The sequence below is a fragment of the Sceloporus undulatus genome, chromosome 2 (genome assembly GCF_019175285.1).
Source record: "Sceloporus undulatus isolate JIND9_A2432 ecotype Alabama chromosome 2, SceUnd_v1.1, whole genome shotgun sequence".
Lineage (NCBI taxonomy): Eukaryota > Metazoa > Chordata > Lepidosauria > Squamata > Phrynosomatidae > Sceloporus > Sceloporus undulatus.
In genome coordinates this window covers 133,322,135-133,336,755 of record NC_056523.1, presented here as the reverse complement: position 1 = coordinate 133,336,755, position 14,621 = coordinate 133,322,135, and the positions used below count along the sequence as shown (strand labels likewise).

General features: G+C 41.8%; 1 protein-coding gene across 6 annotated transcripts in view; it reads right to left on the bottom strand.

Moving 5' to 3' along the window:
• The window catches only part of GAS7 (growth arrest specific 7), a 194,629-nt gene that overhangs the window by 101,710 nt on the left and 78,298 nt on the right, over positions 1 to 14,621 (bottom strand). For 3 of the 6 annotated variants that reach the window (XM_042449526.1, XM_042449527.1, XM_042449530.1), the window contains exon 2: positions 2,797 to 2,917. In XM_042449526.1, coding sequence (XP_042305460.1) covers positions 2,797 to 2,917 — 121 coding nt within the window. Of the gene's footprint in view, positions 1 to 2,796; positions 2,921 to 11,348; positions 11,435 to 14,621 lie in introns of those variants that run through there. The other 3 variants (XM_042449525.1, XM_042449529.1, XM_042449528.1) reach the window with 2 other exon arrangements.

Sequence of the window (14,621 nt, the reverse complement as noted above, 5' to 3'; positions counted from 1 at the left end):
CCCCATTCATTTGTGGGCTCTGTTCAAGGGTTCTCCCTGGCGTCTTGGGAGACATGAAGAAACCTATCCCATAGTTCCTCTGGAAAGAGCTTGGGTTTCCTACTAAATTCGGAGGGAAAATGTATATAAGGCTGACACTTATGACGTTTGATCGTTTAAGCGCCTTGATTGGTTCATTTTAAAAAAAAAACCGCCAAAATACATCATTTCACAAACACGGTCAATGAAATGGAAACGATGCGAAGATAAATCACTTCCAAATAATCCGGTTAACGTTACGTCATTCTGACGTACTATTGTTGAAAACTCCAAATAAGGTATGGAGGAGAAGAGGTCGCTTTATTTAACACCGATTTCATGCACGTGAGAACGCTTAATGAACGCTTGCAAGTAAAAAATTCGATTTAAATAAGCAGATGGGGAATGATGAATAAAGCGATTCTGAAAGCGGGATAACAACAGTGTTATTTTAATTCGATTTATTTAAAAACGTTGTATTTTATTCGTATCAAATCCTAAGTGGGAACACCCTCTAGTCAAAGGACAGATCCCGTGTATGAGTGTTACCAAGGAGTGAGGACCTAGAAACTGCCATTTCAAGCTGATGATTCAATTTTGCTTAGAACTTTCTCAACTTGTTAAGAATGGCACTCCCTCGAGTTATCTCCTGAAAGCAAGAAATGAACTTTGGATTTGTTTAATTCATTCCTTCACTAATGCGAGCGTATGCGTTTCCCTTTACACCGTAACGTTTTATTCCAGAATGCTGTAACCCGAGGTGCTCCGTAATGTCTGCCCAGTTAACCAATATAATAATTGTCCCCGTGCAAAATCTTTTTAGCTAAAACCAAAAAGCAGCCACCTAATAGTTTCTACAATTCGCAGGAGGTTGAACAACTGTACTACATTAAAACAATGACAACACACCCATGGGATGGAGAAGTATTAGAAAGAATGATAATTTAGTTAGGCACACACTTGTCTCCTGCAAGGAAATCTGAGTTAGAGATGCCTCCAAACTGTCTATTTCATTATTTATGAATCAGCAAACGGCTTACTTTGCTTTGGCCTCTGCAAATATTATTACTTACTCTTTTTTCTTTTCCTTTTAACCAAGTTTCCACATGGTGATTTGTTCTCATTATGGAGCCTTACAATTAAAAAAAAACAAAATGCATTCCCTTCCAAAATTGTTTTATTCTCCCCCATTCATCTGTGGGCTCTGTCAAGGGATTCTCCCTGGCTGTCTTGGGAGACATGAAGAAAACCTATCCCATAGTTCCTCTGGAAAGAGCTTGGGTTTCCTACTAAATTCGGAGGGAAAATGTATATAAGGCTGACAGCGCTTATGACGTTTGATCGTTTAAGCGCCTTGATTGGTTCATTTTAAAAAAAAACCGCCAAAAATACATCATTTCACAAACGGTCAATGAAATGGAAACGCTGACGAAAGTTAAATCACTTCCAAATAATCCGGGTTAACGTTACGTCATTCTGACGTACTATTGATTGACAACTCCAAATAAGGTATGGAGGAGAAGAGTCGCTTTATTTTAACACCGATTTCATGCCAAGTGAGAACGCTTAATGAACGCTTGCAAGTAAAAAATTCGATTTAAATAAGCAGATGGGAATGATGAATAAAGCGATTCTGAAAGCGGGATAACAACAGTGTTATTTTAATTCGATTTTATTAAAAACGTATTTTAATTCGTATCAAATCCTAAGTGGGAACACCCCCTATCAAGGACAGCTCCATGTCTGATTTACCAAGAGTAACATAGCTGCCATTTCAAGCTGATATTCATTTTGCTTAGAACTTTCTCAACTTTTAAGAATGTGCACTCCCTAGAGTTATCCTCCTGAACAAAAACTGAACTTTTGTTCCATGGAATCCAAATTAAGATTGTTTGGTCATTTGAGAGCAGAAGAGGAAATGCAAGAAATCCAAGCATGTAATGGGCCTGGGCTGGAATCAGAATGAGAAAATGGATAAATGTCAAACTGTTTGACTGGATGCTTTAAGTGTAGAACACATGGCTCACTTTGGTTCTGCTGGCACAGAATTTTGATATTTTACACTCCAAGAATACCCAACTTTAATTATTGGTTGATGTTTTCAAGACAATTTAGTTACAAAGCTGTTTGGGGTTTTACTCTTGAATAGAGCAAGGAATCAAAACAGAACAACCTCAAATGTGAGCCTTGTCCTTACTTAAAACAGCTCATCAGTTAACAGCTTCAAGCCCCCTTTTTCCAAGGAACAAAAATCCTCACTATGAGGAAAGTACATCAGGTATCAGGCAAGAGAGACATCACATGAGCCCATCTTTTGACAGGAATGAGACGAGATCCAAGATTCTCAGAAGAAACTAAGGAGCTGGGAGCCTGTAGGGTTTAGTTTGGGATTGCTTGGAGAAGGAGACAACCAAACTACATGGATGTCCAAATTAAAATTAATCTATTTTATTTGGCTCTTAAAATCCCCCATTTGTTGTTGCTGTGTGCCTTCAAGTCGTTTCCAACTTATGGCAACCTAAGACAAACCTACCATGCGTTTTTCTTGGCAAGATTATACAGAGAAGGTTTGCCATTGTGTTCCCCTGAGGCTGAGAGTATGTGACTTGCCCATGGTCACCCAGTGGGATTCATGGCCAAATTATTTTTCCTTGGCAATAATATTATTTTGGGGCTTATCAATGCATTATTATGCAATAGTAAAAACTACTGGTTTTTATGAGAAGTCAGGAAGGGTATAAACTTACAAATGTTAAAACCAACATAAACTGAACTTACCATTGGTGAAGGTGTTCACGTAGTACCTTCGCCCCTGAGGAGACATATAACTCTGCCAGCCAGGTGGGAGGTGGCCATTTTGAGAGTCTTCTCCTCCTTGTGGAATGACCTTCCTGGGTTTCTGCTGACAGAAATGACAGAACAAGCTTGTTAAACGAGTTTTCAGAGAATGTTTAAAAGATTCAAAAGAACAGGTACAGCACGCAATTCTGAGGCTTCCTTTAAAAAGGTTCCTGGGAGCCTGGTATAGGAATCCAAGAGGTAAACACTGCTAAGAACCCAAACACTCCAATTATCTTACCATCTTCAGCCTGGGAAATGTTTTCAGGCTATCATCTGTAAAGCACAGACATTCCCTTAAGGGCAGGGAAGATGCTGGAATGCTGTGGAGCCTGCATTGCAACTTGGGCAATCCAGGATGTTACTACATATGATTCTGGGGAAAGAGAGAAACATTGTACTCTCTGCCTTGAAGAAGACTCATTATAAATTCTGCACCCATGCTAGACTCATGAACCACAAATGTATTTAACACCTATCATAAATGACTCTAAGATCAAGCATGTTAAAAATTACTAGCAAATGTTAAGAAACACAATGGCAATAACTAACGTGTTTTCACAATCAAATGATACTCCCACAGGAATCAGTTATCAGCAGTGAAATCTGCACTCTTCAGGTAACATTCACACCTACCAATGTATATTGTTTCTGGTCGGAAAGTTGTTATTTTTAGACTGTGGAGGGGCACTTTCCAAAATGTGTTATATTGTACCTTCCTAAGCCAACTGAACATATTCTTAATAAGACCACCTTGCAGCATTCAGTCTCTCAATTTAAATTGGAGAGAGGCAACAGAAGTGACAAGTCTTTAAAATATTGAATCGGAAGCTCTGAGAAACTTAGCCAAGCTTCAGATCAAGGTTATTACATGACCTTTTGGTCTGGCCTGGATACTGGACTCAGACAGGAACCTAGAACCCCTAACCGAAAATGTCCACCCCTGTACTTGGGGCATGATTTCTCCTAAGTTTCCAGTTTGGCTGTAGTTACTGAAGGAGAAGTGATGAGAGACATGATGAAGAAAAAGTCAGCAAGTTATGGAACAGTGAGGAATGAGGACAGATGTGGCAGGAATACAACAACCATGGTCAGGAGGTCCATTTAAATAAATATTATTGTTGTGTGCCTTCAAGTTGTTTCTGACTTATGGCAATCCTCAGGCATGTCTACCACAGGGTTTTCTAGGAAAGATTTGTTTGAGGAAGTTGCCTTTGCCTTCTGAAGCAGAGACAGAGAGAGTGAATGACCCAGGATCACCCAGTGGATTTCCACAGCCGAACAGGGATTCAACCTCTGGTCTCCAGAGTCGTAGTCCAATACTCAAACCACAACACCACACTGGCTCACTCAGATGGAGAGGAAAGAAGAGTGCACTACTGACCTGTATGCCAACAAAAGACTACAATTAGATGAACCACTCATGCTGAAGAAACCGGGGAGAGAGAGAGAGAGAGAGAGAGAGAGAGAGAGAGAGAGAGACTTATTGAATGACTTTGAGAGCCACAGCAAACATCCTGTCCCAGATTTGTAATTACTGTACATACTTGATATCTAACAAAATGGGGACAGGGTGCCATGAAAACAAACCAGATCACAGGGACAGCCTTACCTTTAATAAAATTGAGGAGGCAGCTCAATTAATTTCTGCCTCAACATCCTATGGCTTCCTAATGCAACTTTCATGGCTAGAAACAACAAGTTGCAAAGTCAAAAGATGACTGGGCAAAGTACCAAGAGGATGACAAGCAGCTGTATATGAGTAGCATTTGGCCGTGTACACACAGCTGGGAATCTGAGAACTATCTTTTCCCTGACCAGTCGGGGGTGACATGTGCTGTAGTACAGCTCTGCTTACAACATTACGCCCCAGGGAAAAAAGCTGTACAAGGTAGTAGGCCAACAATGGTGCAGCAAAAATGTAACACCAAGGCCCTTTCAGTCTTATTATGATAGTAGCATAATAGCATTACTCATCACAAAAGTATGCACCACACACAGCCCAGCACTATTCCTGTACACAATGCTGCTGCTCAAGTGCCAGGTGTTTGAGATTCCACACCTGAGTCAAGCATTTAGAAAGCATTCCAGTAGGTCACTGTGACCAAGGCTACAGCTCACTGTCTGAGCCATCCCTGCAGAAGTCAGGAGCTCTGATAAACAAAAACTCTTTCCTTCTCTCAGAGAACACCCTCTGTCATGGCCTGATTCAATGCCTCCAGATCATGAGAATGATAAAATATGGGTTGAAATTATATGACCCTCTCAATGTTGTTGGATGGCAACTCCCAGCATTCTTCACTGATGGCAATGCTGGCTAGGCAAGGATACTGGGAACTGCAGCCCAAAAACATCAGGAGGGCTGCATGGTTCCTACAACTGTGCTAGAGGTTCATTCTCTATGCACAAACCAGTTGGCAGAGGTTGAAACAGGCAAGGCAGGAATGTTACAGGACATTCCTCGAGAATGAGCCTTAGTTAAGGTCTTCATAACGTTCCACTGATAAGGCAGGAGATGAAAAGATTAAAATAAAAAGTTGGACTGAAAACTAAATCCTAGTTCTATCTCATGCAAACACACCACCTCCATCACCACTACCACCACCATTGCAACAATGGACCAAGGCTACTATTGCTTGGGTAATCCAAAGTGTTCTATTTTCCAACCAAACTGGTACAAAAGTAGTGCCTACTGAAAGACTACTCAAAGTGGTTGTCACTTACTCTCCAATTGTCCCAATCTGGTAGGAACAGTCTCCATTAACCCTACTTTCTGAACTGCTTTTAAAATGTTCAAGTTTTTTTTTCCTCCTACCAGTTTTTTCCTTTTTCTTCAGCTTACCTTAGTTGCCGCAAACTAAGTTCAAGTGCGGAAGCATTTGTACTCAACTCAGCAGGAAGGAGAGGACAGGAGAAGAATAACTATTGCTCTTCCCAGTAGGTTTAGGCAAAAGCAAACTGCTGCAGCTTCTCCTAGCTTATCTGTTCTTCCTCATAAATAACGTTTGCCATCCTGCCCACATTCTGCTGTTGTTTGGCCACGTATGTCCTCATTTTTATCTGTGCAGTGTTGCAAGGTATGTGGTCTTTGAATCAATGCTGCTCCACCAGCAATCAGTTGCCCATCCCTTACAAGTTTCCCGGAAAGAAAGAAACTATTGTAACTGATGGCCAGAAATATAGTACCAGTCCCTGGTAAATTAAAGTAAAAATAAATATTATCTCCTATAGCAAATAGATTCAAATGCATTCTCTTACACCAGTTGAAGAGATTCTGTCCATTTAGCTCAGCAGCCTTTGACAGCCTGGCGTCCTCCAGATGCGTTGCAATACAAACCCCACCAACAGCTAGAATGGCTATTGTCCATTTTGGCTTTGGTTCTCTTGGCACACACTTTTAACACATCTGTCCACTTCATCCCCTAATGACTTACCCAAAGCCATAAACACCCTTTGCTGAGCTGCAGGGATTTCAATCCACTGGGGCAAAAGGTTGGTCAAGGAATTTTCCGTGGTATGTTTTATTCACAAAATAAACAGTAAGATTTACCCCCCCCCCCAAAAAAAATTTTTTTTTAAAAAGGAGGAGCAAGATGGAAAAGTGATTTTGTTGAAAGGAGCAACAGGCGTAAGGTACAAAAATGCCTGTTAATAATCAGCTCCAACCACCTCCATAGTGGTTCTTAAACTTTGGTCCCTTAGGTGGTTAGGACCTCATGTCTCAGAAGCCCAAGCCATCTGAGAGCTGAAGTCCAAAACATCTATGGGAACAAAGATGATGAGCTACTGCTTTAAGCAAACTTGATAAGCTCAAAGTTTATATTGTTTTTGCTGTCCCAGCAGGCAAGTGAGAGCACAGCACTATCCCTGGGGCAATTCTTTTAACATTAGGTCTGCTATTTATCAGGTGATGAAATGCATTCTTTGATAAGCTAGGCTTAAATTAGGCATCTGAATTATGCTATTCCATATTTTGACCTTTAAATCCCTACACCACTGAACCCCCAAACGTTGGCCTTCCAAATGTTTTGAACTTCAACTCCTGGAGATCAGAGTTTGATCCAGTCTGAGACAACTTTTTTTTTTTAAATACCAATAAGGTATCTTAAATAATGATGTCTTTAAACAGAGTCATTCTAGCTATATGTATAGCTCACAGGCATTACTTCTTTAACAGAAAATTTGGTACCAGAGGCAAAAATAACATGGAATGAATAAGGATAGGTTCCTCTACTACAAATAAGAAGAGAAGTTAGCAAACTTTACATCCAAAACTAACAATATGCACAAGCAAAATGAAACAACCAGGTTAAGTAAGCCTTGTGTAAGTAAAGAAAAACATTTTGCATCCTTGAGTGATCACTTCAAAGCTTCTTCCAAAATGCATCCAGCAATGATTTTTCTCTTTCATTAGCTTTCTCTTTTTCTTATACTTTCCATTTTAGTGGGCAAACTTATAGATCCATGTTTCTTTAACATGATGAAGGACACCTAGTGAGGCAGACTTATCTGCTTTCCCCTTTTTTTCTCTGTTTTGGTGTTGAATACAGTACACAGGGGATTCTGGAGATAGCTGCTGCTGACCTTGCCCTGTTGTTGTCAGATCAGCTGGGGCAGAATCCCGATCTTTTATTGCTTACTGCATATACACTACTGCAAGCTGACACTAAAAGTCTTTGTCCAGCTCTCCTTCATCATCCTCCCAGTGCTAATGCTACAAAAAACTTCCAACTAGACAAAGGACAAGGAAGAAAAAAGGGGACTGGAAAGATATAAGAAGACTTTGTAAAAGAGCTTCATTGTCAAAGGCATTGTCAACTGAGATATGCCTGTACTGCAGAAGGTATTAGAGGCTTCACTGGATGGTGAGAGCAAGCTGATGCAATCAATGTCGAGGAAAACGTTCCTTAACTACATGTTTGAGGATTAGGAGATGAGAACAACTGGGTTGTTGTTGTTGTGTGCCTCCAAGTCATTTCTGACTTATGGCAACCCTAAGGCAACCCTATCATGAGGTTTTTACAGCAAGATTTGTTCAGAAGAGATTTGCCATTGCCTTCCTGAGACTGAGAGAGTGTGATTTGCCCAAGGTCACTCAGTGTGTTTCATGGCTAAGCTGGGAATTGAACCATGGTCTCCAGAGTCACTACACCATGCTGGCTCTCTGGTAGACCAGGGCTATTTCCTCTGAGGGCAAATAGCAGGAATGGAAGAAGAGAGAAACAGGGTCCTCTTCATAGGAAATTTACATTAGTTACACAATGGGGAAACTTGCATGTGGTGTGGGGATGGCTGGGAGTGGGGAAGGAATCAACAGCAATGGTTCTGAGTAATAAGAATAATCATATTAATAATAAATTATTTCTATTTCCCGCCTCTCCCTACAGACTGAGGCGGGATCACAACAAAATCACATACAATCATACAAGTATCAAACATTAAAATTATCTTAAAATAACTCTCTTATAACATAATAATACAGTGTGATACAATACTATTTAAAACAATACATTTGCCAAACCAAAGCATTTTTTGTTTGTGCCCTGGAGCCACTAGCAACAAGATCATGGCCCAGAGATCCCAGCTCTGAGCAGAAGCAACTGCAAAACAGCATAAGGTAGCAGTAAAATCAACATATACCCAGTGTTACCAAGGCTACAACACAGACTACTTATAGTACTGAAATCAAATCCTTATTTATTTAATAATGGCAGTTTTTCACCCTGTGCTAGCACCAGTCTGTGTACATCTGTCCATTAAAAAAAAAGCACAATCCAGTTTTCTGCAGAAATGCACTTCATCAACAGCCTTATCTGTACATATGTTGCCTTTTTACAAGACCACCATGGGAGGGTGGTTGCTGCAGTGTGCCAAATAGCTAAACTGTACATCAACCAGCATGGAGAAAAATACTGAGAGTTTCAGAGACAGTTACTGAACTCCTGTAAACAAGACTTACTGAAGATTTCTGTTCAAAAATTTCTCTCCTGTTTTAATGGGAGGAACTATAGTGGGCATCTGTGACAGGTCTGGGCCCATTTTTATGCCCTGAGAGGCTCTACCAAATGTTGTTGCTGTTGCTGTTGTTCTGTGCCTTTAAGTCATTTCTGACTTATGGCAACCCTAAGATGAATCTATCATAGGGTTTCCTTTGCACAGTTTGTTCAGAGGAGGTTTGCCAGTGCCTTCCCCTGAGGCTAAGAGCATGTGACTTGCCTAAGGTCACCTAGTGGGTTTCATGGCCAAGCTAGGAATCAAAACCTGGTCTCCAGAGTCATAGCCCAACACACAAACCACAAGGCCACAATTGGCTTTACCAAGTAAAGAAATTTAAAAAGTTGCACTTGGGGAAATCCAGGAATAGTAATTCACTCTCTCTCTCTTTTTGACCAAGAAAAGGTTGGTGTGGGGATTATAGAAAAGTCAAAAGCCACAAAAACGTATTTGGAGGACTGCTTGTTGTCAAGCTCTGCATTATTGAACATGCAATAGCAGATGCCAAAAGAAACTACCACTCTCGCCCTATGACAACACATAAATAAAGATGGCACCTTCTGGCTGAGCCAAAACTGAGGAATTCATGGAGTAGTGATGTCGGATTTCCTTAGTTTTTTACTACCTGATACTGGAAAGCAAGGAAGAGAAAGAAAAAGGAGAAGCCATGCAACCACTGACTGTACATTTGGTTCCATCAGGAACAGCAATGTGCCTGAACTATACCCAGAGAGGATCTTTCAGGATGACACAAAAGTTAAAACAGAAAATGTCACAAGAATTTTTGAAGTTGTTGTGTACCTTCAAGTTGTTTCCAAACTATGGCAAACCTAAGGCAAACCTATCACGGGGATTTCTTGGCAAGATTTGTTCAGAAGGGACTTGCCTTTGTCTTTCTCTGAGGCTGAGAGAGTGTGCCTTGCCCAAACCACCCAGTGGGTTTCTATGGTTGAGCAGGGATTCAAACCCTGGTCTCCAAAGTCATAGTGCCAACGCTCAAATCACTACATCACACTGGCTCTAATTTCTGAAGACCAAATATAAATAAGAGTTGGAATGTTCAGCACAGTTCTTAAATCAACTTTATTCTTGGAAACATTTTCATCACTGAGTCAGAAACACAGATCTATACAGATTTTTAGAAAGAATGGGTAAAACCACATCTTATCATACTAAAGACACTGTCCTCTGCTGCAGCTTGCAAGTTATATTGTATGCCTGATACCCTCCCCATTCAACCCAACCCTTCGCCTTTCATCTGGGCACAAAATATTTAGCAAACAGGTGGATTCATTCCACAGGCTTTGTGAATTTATTTGAAATATTTAGGCTCAGTATCTTTTTAAAAGTTTGTGTGCATTTGTACAAAAAATTGCTGCCTATGATAATTTGCCACAGAAAACCATTAAGACACATAGAGCCAAATTCAGAGGACAAACAATTTGTAATACATTGCCATAGAGTCCCAATTTCACATGCAAAACTTCTCGCTCATAAAGTAATGGATTGCAGATGTACTGCACTGATCCACATGGAATTCCTTGGTTGCTTGCACACTGTAGAAACATATGCAGCCGTATCAGCAGGTAGTGATCAAGAAGTATATCTCTGTTTCCCCACACAGGGATAAAGTAGGGGGTTGGGGGATAGTATCTAAGTAAGTGCAAGTGCTCTCTGTACACAAGCCTTCTATGTAGTTCTACAACACAAGGAAGAGTTCATGGAGTAGTGTCAAACAGCTTTACTCTGACAACACTAATCAGTGAGGGGGAAAAAGCAGAGCTTGGAAATTATCCTTTTTTGGATTACAGCTCCCACAGTCCACTCGCCATCATGGCATATCTTTGCTGGGGGAACCTGGGAGTCATGGTCCAAAAAACTAACATTGCCAGTCTCTGAAAAAAAATATATATATAAAGCTGCCCTCCAAGAAAAATCTCTCCAGTCAAAATGTTGTACTCAGTACAACCACATATTTTGGTTTAATTGTCCTCATCTGCTTCCTGTTAATAAAAAAAAATTGCCCCAATGTTTGTTGCATTCTCCCACACAGTCCTAATATCTTCCTCCATCTCCTTTTGCAATAATCCTGTGTTGTTGTTTTCTCCTTCAGATATGAGGGCTTTCTGCAATGCTTGGCCAGCTGCATTAAAAGAATTTAATGACAGCAGGACTAGGCACTTTGAAACACACCTTCTTTTTTCTAAATCTGCTTCTTTAAACAATTAACACAATTAGCTACATCCTGTCCCTTCAGATATTCTGGCCTCTTTCAGCCAAACCACTAAGCGCTTTGCAGCACTGAATCTCAGAACCTGATCAAGTTCTTCTGCGTTTCTCAGTCTCACACAGCATCAAAGAAAACTCAGGCAATGGAGGTGGCCAAAGATATAATTATGACTAAGCTTCAAGATGAAGGGTGTAAACCATCTCCAGAGACACACTACATCAAGGAGTTCTCAAGGAATTTTGTTTTCCTCTAAATAATATGATCTTACCATGATTGCTTTTGCCAAGTCTCTTGCAGAAATGCAGTCCCAAACCAGAGGTGGGTTATAGCTGGGGAACTATCCTCTTGCCTGTGTTCGCCTCTGTGTATGAGTAATAAAAAGCCAGTGCTCAGTGTCTACTGAGAGAGAGAAGAAAATTACCCTCCCTTCTTTGCATGTCAACACACTTCAGCACTTCCCTTTGCTCAATTTTCTTATTTGGAAATCAAAAGGATCCATTCTGGAGGCTCTCCAGATGTGAAACTTCTGGAAAGCTTCCCCCCCCCCCCCCCCCCCTTGCTAGCTTTCAAATGTCTACAATAGAGGTGATGGAGGACACAAAGCCAGGATTTGTACCATTGATCAAACGTTCCCCACACACTGACAGGGCCTGCTTTGTCCAACTTTCCTTGCTTCACTCTGAGCCTTTTTGACCTTTAGCATCCCTTCTCTGTCTCTCTGAGGAACTTTCCCTCTCAACTTGTATCAAACCAACCCTTTGTACTGAACCCAGTTTAAATCCAGTGTTGCAAAATGAAGTGCAAACCCATACAAGTGAATCTCTAATGTAATACAGTATGAGAGTTGGCATATATAATCGTGTGTGTGTGTGTGTGTATGTGTGTGTATATGTATATATATATATATATATATATATATATATATATAGAGAGAGAGAGAGAGAGAGAGAGAGAGAGAGAGAGAGAGAGAGAGATCATCCATGGATTCAATAACAAATTATCTCAGTCATAAATAAATGATTAAAAAATCAGAAGAAGACTAAGGTGGGTTACAGACCGCCGAAAAGCGGCGGCCTGTACCCACCCCTTTCCCCAGTGTATCGGGTCCTCAGTGGCCAGAACGGCAGCCGCTGAGGCCCTGATCCGCCGCTTTCTGGGCCGCGGGGAAGCGGCAAAAGGCCGCTTCCCTGCAGCCTGGAAAGGGGTGTCCTTGGGGCTTCAAGCCCCAAGGACACCCTGTGGCGGCGGGGAGGAGGAGAAAGGGGCCGCTTGGCCCCTTTCTCCTCTGCGTCGTGGCGCAGCTGTCTGAAGGCTGCGCCCAGCAGCGCAAACCAGGAAGGAGCTCCGAAACAGAGCTCCTTCCTGTTCCGTTCAAAGGGCGCATTAAGCGCCCTCACGCGGAGCGATGGCGGCGCGTTCATGACGCCATCATGGCGGCGGCCGTGCGGAACGGCCGCGGCCATTTTGTGTGCGCAGAGCACGTACTAGGGTTAGGGGGTGCGGAAGCACCGCCCCTTCCTAACCCTAGTACGCACTCGTCGCGTACTAATATGGCAGTGTGTAACCCGCCTAAGACTTGGAAGGGAAGCCATGAAGAAACAGATAAGATCCTCAAGTGTAAAGATCTGTCATTGAAAGCCAAACTCACAATTATCCATGCCACAGTTTTTTCACTTTCTATGTATGGTTGTGAAAGCTGGACAGTGAAGAAATCAACTGATTTGAACTGTGGTGCTGGAGGAGAGTTCTACAGGTGCTGTGGACTGCTAAAAAACAACAACAAGCAAACTGATCTAAGATGAAATCAATCAAACTATCATAAGAACACAAAATAACTAAACTGAGGCTATCATGTTGTGGGCATATGCAACAACATGGCTGACTGGAAAAGACTATAATGTTTAGTAAAGTTGAAGGCAGTATAAAAAGTGAAAGACCACATTAAAGATGGTTTGATTCAGTAAAAAAAAAACATAGTCCTGAGTTTGCAAGACCTAACCAGGACTGTTAGTAAACAGGGCGTTTATCAGATGGGGTCTTTGCAGCTCAGATCCGGAGCGTCTGTGGATCAGGCAATTCGCATTCACATGATAATGAGAATGTATTTTCATACTTGGTTGCTTTAAATGTGAGCCCCTTCCGTGGGGCTCCCGCGGGACTTCCGAACTGAATCCTTACCGGCTCCTCATTTTGGCGAGTTCGCTAAATAAGTGGATTGACGCGATCTGCATTGGGGCTCGGTTCGAACTCACTGCGAATTGGTTTGGTGTGGAATCCCAGTTTGCTTGTGCTCCTGAACACCATCGCAAGACCCCCGGGTTGCAAATCTCCCATGATGTCCTGGTGGAATTTTGCCCCATTTGCTTCCAGTGGCCCTTTTTCCCTTTCAGGGCAACCAGGGCTGGGAGCGATCATCGCTCCAATGGAGCTCTCTCCTTCCCTGCTGCACCTTCTGCAGAGCAGCCTGGCCAGCGAGCGCTCTCCCTCCCTCCGTCACTCTCTCTCTCTCTCTCTCTCTCTCTCTCTCTCTCACACACACACACACACACACACACATATATATATATATATACACACACACACACAAACATACACACACAGCTTCTTTGATGGTGGTGGTAGTGATGTGTGCATGTGTGTGTGTCAACTGTAGGGCAAAAATCTGGGGGAAATTGTAAATGGGGGGGGGGTTGAAAAAGGTAGAAAATCAAATATGGAATATTTTATTTTATCATGATTCAGGAAAACCAGAGCCATAAATGGTCTTTATCGTAGTTCTTTTCGTGGGCCTTCACATCTCTAGTCTGCGCTCAAGTCATTTCCGGACTTATGGCAACCCTAGTCAGAGAGGGTTTGATTTTGTCATCCTCTGAGGCTGAGAGAGTGTGACTTGCCCAGTGGGGTTTTTTTACACCCAAGCAAGGGATCAAACCCTGGTCGTCCTCCACTGCTGCCTCTTGCAGCACTTCCTCAGATGCATCTAGGTGCTCCAAAATATGTCTTTGAATTCTATTATTATTATTATTATTATTTGAAAGAAAGAAGTTGGCAGCATGAGCTTTCCTAAAGTCTGCTTCCTCAGATGCATTTAGTCTCAGAGGTGCAACAAGATCTCTAAAAGGATGTATATTAATGTTTTTGAAATAGATTATTTCCTAATGCAGATGCAGAGGAAAGGGATTTCAATCCAGATTATAGATGTGAATGAAATGAAACATGAGGCTGTAGGGAGAGATGGAACTCCCAGAATTCCATAGCACTGAGCCAGGACAGTTAAACTGGATTATCTCCCCAGTGTGGATGCAACCTAAGAGAAGGCAACTGCTACAAAAGGAAGGAGAGATGTAGATGGAATAGATGAAGAGAATGACAAGAGGATAGATGTAGATATATGTAGCTAAAGTAGATGAGGAGAATGACAAGAGGATAGATGTAGATGTGGATGAAATGAATGGGGGCTCTGACATGGAGGACGCTTTGAATTTGGCTGTCAGGGATGGGGAAATAGAAGGGAGTAATAATGGGGAAGCTGTCATTCCCA